The 12,625-nt window shown below is 38.1% G+C and overlaps 1 protein-coding gene across 1 annotated transcript; it reads right to left on the bottom strand.

The window, feature by feature from the left end:
• Positions 1-7,417: 7,417 nt before the first annotated feature.
• LOC124279593 (putative per-hexamer repeat protein 5) lies at positions 7,418-12,478 on the bottom strand. The gene is made up of 6 exons (XM_046715436.1): positions 12,454-12,478; positions 9,374-9,799; positions 9,123-9,230; positions 8,661-8,912; positions 8,296-8,516; positions 7,418-7,696 (listed from the first exon to the last, which is right to left on the bottom strand). The coding sequence occupies exons 1-6, from the start codon at positions 12,476-12,478 to the stop codon at positions 7,616-7,618; spliced, it is 1,113 nt and encodes a 370-aa protein (XP_046571392.1). The 3' UTR covers positions 7,418-7,615.
• Between the last annotated feature and the right edge of the window lie 147 nt (positions 12,479-12,625).

Below are 12,625 nucleotides of genomic sequence, written 5' to 3'. Positions count from 1 at the left end.
ATGTCCAAAACATGCCCCTGTTATGATATCGCCTGTTGGACGCGGGATACTGAGAAAACAGAGGCTTCAATGTCAAGACCATGTCCAAAACATGACCCCGTTATGATATCGCCTGTTGGACGCGGGATACTGAAAGAACTAGCTCGTGCTCCTATATTGCCGTCACCCGTTGGACGAGCTAAATGGAGGGAAAGGGTGGAGGCCGTAATAAAGTCAACGACTTCTTCTTCTAGACTCCCTCATCATCTCCCGGCGGCGTATATTGCTGCTTCGCCACCGGTTGTAGCGTCAAAATTAAAACAAAACATGATGAAGGAGACCAAACTGGAGTCGCCAAATGATCCTCTGCCTCCTTCATCACCACCATCCCGCTACGAAATGGACAGAGTTGTTGCAGTTCGAGGGTCATGGATGAAAGATCCTGGTATAGGACGCGGGCATGGAAAACGATTATCGTAAAGTACGTATTATCTTCCAATATTTAATTATTCATGTAACATAATGCTCGATTCATCTATCACATGTGACACACACACACACACACACACACACACACACACACCGATTATCTCTTCTACTACATAGGCTATTATTATTAATATATCGAAAAAAGATGTGTATGTAGTGATTAGCGCATTTGTTCGACTATTTAACATATCACCTTCCCATGCAACGAAGATTTCTTCTACCACACAGACTAATATGACAAAGGAAAACGTATAGGATGCTACACTATTGATGTTATGTACCATTCCTGTATCTCGATTGATATAAATAACAAGGACATCTCATATTGCGTAACGATAAAATATGTCTTACCTCATTTTTTCTTGATTTTCATCGTTTTTGTCCAGGGCCATTCTCCATGTTTTGTGGTTTTCTTGAGCGCTCAATCCCGTACTCTGGTATTCGTCGTAGGGATTGTTTTGTTTTTTTTCCTGCGATCTGGTTAGGATCTGTGTATATAGGGCATTACTTCAGTTGATTGTTTTGCGGGAACCTGTGCATGATAAGACTTTTGAACATGTTTCTTTTTTCCTTACAGAGACCCACCGATGAAGACCCTGCTTGGCGTGCACTTCCTAACAGTACCTTTCGTTGGTTGTTGTTGATGTTGAATAGTTGTGTATAGGTATTCACTCGAGAATATACGGAGCTTTGGTTGATATGTACAGTGTACATACTAATGTTTGTAGTCTTACTGATAAAGTAGACTTAGTTTACGCAGAGCTTCATGAATATGATGTTATATGTATATCAGAAACTTGGTTGCATGATGGTATTTCAAATTATGACATTCTTATGCCTGGGTTTCATCCGCCATTTCGTAATGGTAGACAAACTAGGGGAGGTGGGGTTGCAATTTATGTGAAAGACTTTATTTACTGTAAGCATAGGCCTGACTTACAACTTCTAGGACTAGAGGCAGTGTGGGCACAGATCACGTGTAAAACAAGAGTTATGTTGTCGGTACGTTTTATCGTGTAAATGCTAGTTCCCACTACTGGAATCTGATTGAAGAATCAATAGGCTTAGCGATAGATACTAATATTAAGACTATAGTACTTGGGGACTTCAATGCTAATTCATTGAATAGAATAGATCCTAACATTGAACGTATTAAGACAATTTATGGCATGACGCAACTGATAAATGAGGCGACACGTATTACTCAACAATCGAGAACACTTATTGACCTAATATTTGTATCGTGTCCTGATATTGTAAATTCCTCGGATGTTACACCCCCATTCTGCAGTGACCATTGTTCAGTTAGCGTGTCGCTGAAATCTATTAAACAGATGAAAGAAGCCTATTCAAGATTCATTTATAATTACGATAATATTGATATAAATTCCTTTCGGCAAAATGTGGCTGATGTTAATTGGGATTTTCTTACACAAAATGATGATGTTGATGCCATGCTTCACAATTTGTTAATACATTAACAGACTTATGTAAATCAAATATTCCAAATAAAACTGTTGTGATTCGTCCAACTGATGCTCCGTGGATGAACGGATTTATACGAAAACTTATGCGTAAGAAAAATATAATTCATAGAAAGGCTAAACGTAGTAACTTGCCTAATGATTGGGAAAAATTTAGAAAAGGTCGAAATAAGCTTATCTCAGAAATAGGTAAAAGTAAGTCATTGTATGTTGAAAAACTTGATAATGTTGTCAATACAGAACATGGTAGTTAATCTTGGTGGCGGATTGTTAAACATTATCTTAAGAAAACAGATAAAGCTAAGACATTTCCACACATTGAACACAATGGTGTTGTTTATGAAGATGATATTGAGAAAGCAAATATTTTTAATGACTACTTTGTGAGTATGGCAGCGGTTAACAGTTCTTCTGATGATGTTAATGTATATTCTGATATTAACGTGGAAAATTGTCTCACTGATATAAGATTACAAAGCGTTGAAGTAAGGGATATTTTACTGTCGCTTCATGTCACTAAAGCAACTGGTCCAGATCATCTTAGCAATCGTGTCTTAAAATGTTTAGCTGAACAATTGTCCATTCCACTTTGTAACCTGTTTGATATTTCTCTGTCCTCTTCTCAATTTCCAGATATATGGAAATGTTCATCCGTTGTTCCAATTTATAAGAAAAATAATGTTCATCATTATACTAATTATCGACCGGTTTCACTTACTAGTTGTCTTTCAAAAGTATTTGAGAAGTGTGTTTTTTAAATATGTGTCAATAATTTTTTCTAGATAATGGAACTATTACTTCATTACAGTCAGGTTTCACGACTGGTGATTCTACATCATACCAGCTCACTCATTTGTATGACTATATAGCTAAGGCGATGGATAGTTGCAAGGAGGTACGCGCTGTATTCTGCGATATAAGTAAAGCGTTTGATAGGGTTTGGCACAAGGGTCTTTTGCATAAGTTATGGGCTAGTGGAATTCGCGGATCTCTTTTATTATGGTTTGAAAGTTATCTAAATAATAGAAAACAGTTTACAGTAATAAATGGGTATAAGTCAAATGTTAAATCAATTGAAGCTGGCGTCCCTCAGGGATCAGTCCTAGGACCTTTACTCTTTTTTGGTTTATATCAATGATATTGTTGAAGATATACAGAGTAATATTAAATTATTTGCCGATGATACATCCTTATATGTGATAATTGATGACCCTATGGTATCTTCCAATATGTTAAACGATGATTTAGAAATAATAGCTAAATGGGCCCAGACATGGAAAGTAAACTTTAATCCCAATAAAACTGAATCTATCATTTTTTTCTAGAAAGAAAACAGTAACATCAATGCCAGATCTTATTATGAATGATATACCGATAAAGTCTGTTGACACTCATAAACATCTGGGGCTGACTTTACAAAGTGATGGCCACTGGAATATACATATAGATGATATTATTTCTAAAGTCAGTCCTATGATCAATTGTTTAAGAAGTTTGAAATACCGCCTTCAGAGGAAAACCCTCCCAACCCTGTATAGTTCATTTGTTTTACCACTTTTTGACTATTGTGATTATATTTGGAACAACTGTACACACACTCAAGAGTTATTGTTAGAAAAACTTCACTTTAAGAACCATATGTGGATCAGTTAGAGGAGTTTGTCATTCCAAAATCTACCATGAAACTGGTTTTTCATCATTAAGGGAACGTCGTAAAAATCACCAAATGTATGTATTTCATAAAATGTTCCATAATAAAACTCCAAAGTATTTATCAGATCTAATTCCAATAAACATATCCTCTGTATCCACATATGGATCTAGATCTAGTAATATGCTTCAAGTACCATTATGTCGTACGGAAACATATAAAAAATCTGTTTTACCATCCTCTGTGATGGAGTGGAACAAGTTAGATAATGATATAAGAAACATAGATTCCGTTGCCATGTTTAATCAATTGTCGTCGTTGCGTCAAATGATAAGGGAGTTTCTCGGAAAAAGGGCGATCGTTCCCCTCCCGAATCCCGGGCTGGGATTTGACTCCCGACTGTTCCTAGTTCTCCAAAAGAAACGGACACTGGAGGCCAGTATTAGACCTGTCTCACCTGAACAAGTACACGCTAGTAGAGGCGTTCAAAATGGAAACTCTCACTTCCATAAGAACCTCTCTAAATCAAGGCGACTGGGCTATTTCAATAGACTTAAAAGACGCCTATCTTCACATTCCTATTCACAAAACGTCGAGAAAATACCTCCGGTTTGTGGCGTGACGGCCTCACCATTGTATTCCATGGTAGTAGCAAATGCTGTAATAGTTGTATTTGTAGTTGTAGCAGTCGTCGGATGGTGGTAACTTTTGTAGAAGCAGCAGTAGTAGTAGTGATAATGGAAGTGGTTATGGTAATGGTAGTGGTAGTGTAATGATAATGGTAGTGGTAGTGTCACTGGTAGTGGTAACGATAGTGGTAGTGGTAGTGGTAATGATAGTGGTAGTGGTAATGATAGTGGTAGTGGTAGTGTAATGATAATGGTAGTGGTAGTGACACTGGTAGTGGTAGTGGTAGTGGTAGTGGTAGTGGTAGTGGTAGTGGTAATGATGGTGGTAGTGTCCGTGTCAGTGGTAGTGATAATGGTTGCGGTAGTGGTAGTGTCACTGGTAGGGGTAACGATAGTAGTAGTGGGAATGATAATGGTTGTGGTAGTGGTAATGATAATGGTAGTGGTAATGGTAATGGTAGTGGTATCGATAGTGGTAATGATAATGGTTGTGGTAGTGGTAATGATAATGGTAGTGGTAGTGGTAATGATAGTGGTAGTGGAAATGATAATGGTAGTGGTAATGATAGTGGTAATGATAATGGTAGTGGTAATGATAATGGTAGTGGTAGTGGTGGATAGTGATAGTGGTAGTGGTAATGATAATGGTAGTGGTAGTGTCACTGGTAGTGGTAATGATAGTGGTAGTGGTAATGGTAGTCGTAATGATAATGGTAGTGGTATTGTCACTGGTAGTGGTAATGATAGTGGTAGTGGTAATGATAATGGTAGTGGTAATGATAGTGGTATTAGTAGTGTCACTGGTAGTGGTAGTGGTAATGATAGTGATAGTGGTAATGATAATGGTAGTGGTAATGATAATGGTAGTAGTAGTGCCACTGGTAGTGGTAATGATAATGGTAGTGGTAGTGTCACTGGTAGTGGTAACGATAGTGGTAGTGGTAGTGGTAATGATAGTGGTAGTGGTAATGATAGTGGTAGTGGTAGTGTAATGATAATGGTAGTGGTAGTGACACTGGTAGTGGTAGTGGTAGTGGTAATGGTAGTGGTAGTGGTAATGATGGTGGTAGTGTACGTGTCAGTGGTAGTGATAATGGTTGCGGTAGTGGTAGTGTCACTGGTAGGGGTAACGATAGTAGTAGTGGGAATGATAATGGTTGTGGTAGTGGTAATGATAATGGTAGTGGTATCGATAGTGGTAATGATAATGGTTGTGGTAGTGGTAATGATAATGGTAGTGGTAGTGGTAATGATAGTGGTAGTGGAAATGATAATGGTAGTGGTAATGATAGTGGTAATGATAATGGTAGTAGTAATGTCACTGGTAGTGGTCGTGGTAATGATAGTGATAGTGGTAGTGGTAATGATAATGGTAGTGGTAGTGTCACTGGTAGTGGTAATGATAGTGGTAGTGGTAATGGTAGTCGTAATGATAATGGTAGTGGTATTGTCACTGGTAGTGGTAATGATAGTGGTAGTGGTAATGATAATGGTAGTGGTAATGATAGTGGTATTAGTAGTGTCACTGGTAGTGGTAGTGGTAATGATAGTGATAGTGGTAATGATAATGGTAGTGGTAATGATAACGGTAGTAGTAGTGCCACTGGTAGTGGTAATGATAATGGTAGTGATAATGGTAGTAGTAGTGTCACTGGTAGTGGTAGTGGTAATAATAGTGGTAGTGGTAATGATAATGGTAGTGGAAATGATAGTGGTAATGATAATGGTAGTAGTAGTGTCACTGGTAGTGGTCGTGGTAATGATAGTGATAGTGGCAGTGGTAACAATAATGGTAGTGGTAGTGTCACTGGTAGTGGTAGTGGTAATGATAATGGTTGTGGTAGTGGTAGTGTCACTGGTAGTGGTAGTGGTAATGATAGATGTAGTGGTAGGTAGTGGTAGTAATAGCAGTAGTGGTTGATTTAAACAATATTTTATTTCCATTAATGTTCATAATTGACATGTTACATGACATAACAAAATGGAAATAGGATAAGCAAACAGACCAAAAGGTCTGTATTAATGCTTCTCCGCATATAGAACATAATAATCAATTCTATAAAGCAGACATTAATAAGTGACTCAAAATAAAAATAAAATAAAAATAGACACCAAATGCATTATATATTCTTATGTTGTGACTTAAATTCCGTAAAGCGGCTAATTTCAATTATGTAAGTTTGAACTGATTTTATACTGTTTTCATTGTCAGAAGGAGATGAATCATCATGGCCGTGGAATATGGTATGCATGCTGGGGTGGTTAACGACAAAGCATTTATCAATTCTGAACTGAGCACAGCGGGGACAAGATAGAAAGAAGGGCAAGGATCTTCTCTGTTATGGCCACATGAACAAGTGGGATCATCAATAAAAATGTGTCACATAAATGTGATTTTAAATCACTACAACCTAGCCTAATTCTAGATAGAATCACTTGGCATTGGCGCTTGCCATAACTAGCAATGGATGTAAAATTTAGGAAAGCATAATTTCTGTGGAAATCAATTGCTTAAACCTAGATAAGGAATCTGCATTCTAATATTAATTTCAAGTGCATTCCAAGCTTGAACAACAGATGGCAGAAAAGATCGATTATGCTGGGATAAGCGCCCTGCATTGGTCTGAAAGTCGTTAGAGTTACGAATGTTATATCCCGTTATGCTGGAGATATGAGATGGGACCCATAAAGATAGGTGTTCAGGAGTCAGCCCATTGACCATTTTATAAAATACATGTATACATGATTTATGGTAATGCCGTCTGTCAAACAGTGAGCAAAATGCCGCTTCCCTGTAAAGTTTTTCAAGACTGGTTCCTCGTACTGCTCCACATATTATTCGAATAGCATCTAAATGAAAGCTTTCTACTATTTTTACTCGTTCATTATTACAGTTATCCCAAATGTTATCGGGTAAACGCCTACTTCAAATTGTCTCCACCCGCACCCGTGAACATCGGGGTTAGTATTGGTCTTCAGTAACCCACCATTGTCGTAAGAGGCGTATAACGGGATCGGGTGGTCAGGCACGCTGACTTGGTTGACACATGTCATCGTATTCCACTTGCGTAGATCGATTTTCATGCTGTTGATCACTGGATTGTCTGGTCTAGACTCTATGATTTACAGACCGCTGTCATATAGCTGGAATATTTCTGAGTGCGGCGTTAAGCAGCAATCAATCAATTGCTTCCACCCAGTAGTGGCACTTAAATATCTCAATACATTTAAGAAAGACAAACATGGACTAAAAAGGAAGCAAACATTTCAAAAAGGACACCAGACTATCAGACTTGTTTTTTGGTATCCAGTGGCGCAATTGATGAAATGAGAGTTTAGTGTAGATAGTTCTCGAATGACGGCATCACCTGTTCTGTATTGCACTACAGTCTCTTGTAGTCGCCACGGTCATCGGTTCGCCGCCTCATGAGTTCTCCGCGACCCTCGATGATGAAAGCTATTATCTGTCGACCAAAGATAACTTTTCAAACTATTGGAATAAAATTGCGATTTACTTCTTGAGTATTGGAATTTAATGAACATTCCCTCTATGGATAAACTGTGAATGAGAGATTAAATGCTAATAAATACACATTTGCTCGGATCATTCAGTTTGTCCAGTAAACAATTTAGTCTGTATTGTTTTCAGGAATGTTTCTTCCACCATTGTATTGTAGCCTTAGTTCATAGGTCCGCAAGTAGATGTCCTAGCACGTGATTTGCCACAGTTGGTCGTCATTCTTTATAATTTTTTCATAATGTATGGATATTGTCAGGTAAGATCACGAGAGTGAATTCCATTCAAGATGGATGCCACCTGAGGTTACAATGTTAGAAATTGTAGAATCTGTTTTTGAAACATATGAAAGCGATACCATGTTAACAACACTTATATTTCCAACGATATGATCAAAAACATATTGACAATATGGCTAAAATAAGTTATATCATTTAACACCCTTTCATGTTTACAAATTCAAAATTGAAACTGAATACCATTAAAGGTAAAAACATACATATGATTCTGTCATTATGTTAGTAGACGTGAATAAAGTAAGCTTACCGTGTTTCTTTTGTGGTACATCAAATATGCAGCAATACATAGGACGCATGCCGTTATGAAATAGGCCATGAACACACTGGATGAAGGAACATCAGACTCTTCCTTCATCTGTCCGGGATCTCCTGTTTCCACGCCTGTACCTGACCCTGTACTAGATGTACTAGCTGTTGTTTCCACGTGTGTACCTGACTCTGTACTAGCTGTTGTTTCCACGTGTGTACCTGACTCTGTACTAGCTGTTGTTTCCACGTGTGTACCTGACTCTGTACTAGCTGTTGTTTCCACGTGTGTACCTGACTCTGTACTAGCTGTTGTTTCCACGCCTGCAGCTGACTCTGTACTAGCTGTTGTTTCCACGTGTGTACCTGACCCTGTACTAGCTGTTGTTTCCACGTGTGTACCTGACTCTGTACTAGCTGTTGTTTCCACGCCTGCAGCTGACCCTGTACTAGCTGTTGTTTCCACGTGTGTACCTGACCCTGTAGTAGCTGTTGTTTCCACGTGTGTACCTGACCCTGTACTAGCTGTTGTTTCCACGTGTGTACCTGACCCTGTACTAGCTGTTGTTTCCACGTGTGTACCTGACCCTGTACTAGCTGTTGTTTCCACGTGTGTACCTGACTCTGTACTAGCTGTTGTTTCCACGTGTGTAGCTGACCCTGTACTAGCTGTTGTTTCCACGTGTGTACCCTGACCCTGTACTAGCTGTTGTTTCCACGCGTGTGTACCTGACTCTGTACTAGCTGTTGTTTCCACGTGTGCTCCTGACCCTGTAGTAGCTGTTGTTTCCACGTGTGACCCTGTAGCTCTTGTTTCCACGTGTGTACCTGACTCTGTACTAGCTGTTGTTTCCACGCCTGCAGCTGACCCTGTACTAGCTGTTGTTTCCACGTGTGTACCTGACCCTGTAGTAGCTGTTGTTTCCACGTGTGTACCTGACTCTGTACTAGCTGTTGTTTCCACGTGTGCTCCTGACCCTGTAGTAGCTGTTGTTTCCATGTACCCTGTACTAGCTGTTGTTTCCACGTGTGTACCTGACCCCCTGACCCTGTAGTAGCTGTTGTTTCCACGTGTGTACCTGACCCTGTACTAGCTGTTGTTTCCACGTGTGTACCTGACCCTGTACTAGCTGTTGTTTCCACGTGTGTACCTGACCCTGTACTAGCTGTTGTTTCCACGTGTGTACCTGACCCTGTAGTAGCTGTTGTTTCCACGTGTGTACCTGACCCTGTACTAGCTGTTGTTTCCACGTGTGTACCTGACCCTGTACTAGCTGTTGTTTCCACGTGTGTACCTGACCCTGTAGTAGCTGTTGTTTCCACGTGTGTACCTGACCCTGTACTAGCTGTTGTTTCCACGTGTGTACCTGACCCTGTACTAGCTGTTGTTTCCACGTGTGTACCTGACCCTGTAGTAGCTGTTGTTTCCACGTGTGTACCTGACTCTGTACTAGCTGTTGTTTCCACGTGTCCTGTAACTGACCCTGTACTAGCTGTTGTTTGACCTGTAACAATTATAAGGACTACTAATGTGTGTACCTGACCCTGTACTAAAGATGCCTGTCCTGTAATTATAATGATAACAAATGTCTTGTAATTATAACGGTTACAAATGTCCTGTAATTATAATGGTTACAAATGTCCTGTAATAAAAATGATGACTAATGTCCTGTAATTATAACGGTTACAAATGTCCTGTAATTATAATGATTACAAATGTCCTGTAATAATATGATGACTAATGTCCTGTAATAATAATGACTAATGTCCTGTAATTATAATGATTACAAATGTCCTGTAATTATAATGGTTACAAATGTCCTGTAATAATATGATGACTAATGTCCTGTAATTATAAATGACTAATGTCCTGTAATTATAATAATGTAATAATAATGGTTACAAATGTCCTGTAATAATAATGACTAATGTCCCTAATAATAATGACTAATGTCCTGTAATTATAATGTAACTAATGTTCCTGTAATTATAATGGTTACAAATGTCCTGTAATTATAATTACTAATGTCCTGTAATTATAATGACTAATGTCCTGTATTAAATGTCCTGTCCTTAATAATGACTAATGTCCTGTAATTATAATGACTAATGTCCTGTAATAATAATATTGACTAATGTCCTGTAATAATTGATTATAATGTCCTGTAATGTCCTGTAATTAATAATGATGACAAATGTCCTGTAATTATAATGATTACAAATGTCCTGTAATTATAATGACTAATGTCCTGTAATTATAATGATGACTAATGTCCTGTAATTATAATGACTAATGTCCTAATGTCCTGTAATTATAATGATCTGTAATTATAACAAATGTCCTGTAATTTAATGGTTACAAATGTCCTGATGATCACATATGTCCTGTAATTGTAATGATTACAAAGAGTAGACATCACCAAACATTCCACACATCTAATCATCTGATATCATTCCTTGTGCTTGTACATGATATCCTCTGAAATGTTTGAGATAGATATTTATCAGTGACAGCCAAAGATTATGAAAACTGGGAAAATGAAAGAAATATTGAATTCCTTGGCCTCACCCTATACCTTGGATTTGGAAATTATAACAAATATAGATCATTCTTTCATCATAGTCCTAAGACTATATAGATTTACCGTTGAACTGAAAGTCAACAACCTTGGAATGAACAAGACAATCTACATGCAGCAGCTGAAAACATGTTCATACCATTCCTAAACGACGATTTAGTTTATAAGGTGACTGCTTGTCTGACTGGGGGGAAGATAGGTAGCCCAGTGGTTAAAGCGTTCGTTCGTCACGCCGAAGACCCGGGTTCGATTCCCCACATGGGAGCAATCTGTGAAGCCCATTTCTTGCGCCCCCCGCAGTGATATTGCTGGAATATTGCTAGACCAATCACTGGTTATGACGAGATATAGGGAATAACACTAATGTGATCATGAGTTGGGTAGAACTATAGTTAAGTTATATCAAGGCAAATTACTGTGACAATATTGTGTCATAGGGGTGAGACAACTGGTTGGAGACAGGGTGATTTTTTTGGTCTCTGAAAGCCTCAAAACATTTTACGTTTTGATGACGTCACAATGCTATGACATCGCTGCGTTGCAATTCTTATGGCAGTACCGTGTTCAGAGATGCACATTTTTCATTGAAAACTAATGAAGAGTGATTTTGATGATAAATGGAATCATCAACACTCGTTGATAGTAAAAATATCCTCGCAAGCCTCGGATATTTGTAACTTTATCAACTCGTGTTGATATAATTGATATCAATACACATGATTGACACATGGGTGAGATTCTCTATATACCATTAAAACAAAGTAGGGGATATTCCATTTTGCGAGCATACCACTAGCCAATGCCAATGCATATGAGAAAAAGTAATATATATCCATACAGATGAAACATTCCCAAAGGAATTGAATAAATTGTCACACTTTCCCTTAATTTCTCTTCATCATCTCTTTCCTCCTTGCCTTCATCATTTGCATTTTATCAATCTTGTAAATCCAATATTCCCTACTTTTGAATGGTTTATATCATGATGATGATTATGTTTGTATGAATCACTATCGCATGCTGATGATAATAGATGGCACGTCGTAAACACATGCAAAGGTTAGTCAAGTGTAAGGCTGAAACAAAACACGGACCACATTTTCAGAACATCCAATAATTACTGCAAATTAATGTGGTGGAAAAAAAGAGGACAGGAATTGCAGGAGCCTGGTCATCTCATTGCTCATCATCGTTTACCAAAGCACAAGCAGAGCGCAGACATGTGCATATACATTTGGTTGCATTTTCGATAATGTTACAGAATGAACGGAATCTTTGAGACTTTTCAATAGAAACATATCTTCTTTGGTTGATTATTAAATCATTAAGGCCTAATATATAAAAGTATAAAAACATCTTGAAAATTCCTATAGCGGTGGGTAACTGAATAACACCATGGTTCAAGCAACGACTTCAACTGTCTAAAGAAATCATGTTTGGAACTTCAATGACTGATAACTGCCTTTTTAAACATATCCATGGCACACACGCGGAACTGTCTCTAAAATATATGCATTGCCAACTGTCTGGATAACCAAATAAAGCCAAATATAGGATATATGATGCTAAAGTGTTCTTACCAAGATTATCAAGATGTACAAGCATGTTGTAGAGCTATTAAGGCAAGCAATGTACAGACATATTAATTATTTTACACCAATATTTGTAAGGAGTGTAAGATATTGAGTACAGTGGAACCTTTTCTATCGTATAATGCCATATATAATACCATATCTCAGATCCATAAAGTAA

This window comes from Haliotis rubra, unplaced genomic scaffold (assembly GCF_003918875.1).
Source record: "Haliotis rubra isolate DU_JTF1 unplaced genomic scaffold, ASM391887v1 Scf252, whole genome shotgun sequence".
NCBI classification, from domain to species: Eukaryota; Metazoa; Mollusca; class Gastropoda; order Lepetellida; family Haliotidae; genus Haliotis; species Haliotis rubra.
Note: the sequence above shows the minus strand (reverse complement) of the source record. Positions and strands in the feature narration are given on the sequence as shown.

Excerpts from the sequence above, each read along its gene's own strand:
- LOC124279593 (XM_046715436.1), bottom strand. The coding sequence starts at position 12,478 with ATGCTTGTACATCTTGATAATCTTG. Across the intron at positions 9,800-12,453 it reads TGTACATCTTGATAATCTTG|GTCAAACAACAGCTAGTACA; the intron begins GTAAGAACACTT and ends TAATTGTTACAG. Across the intron at positions 7,697-8,295 it reads TGTACCACAAAAGAAACACG|ATAATAGCTTTCATCATCGA; the intron begins GTAAGCTTACTT and ends TTTGGTCGACAG.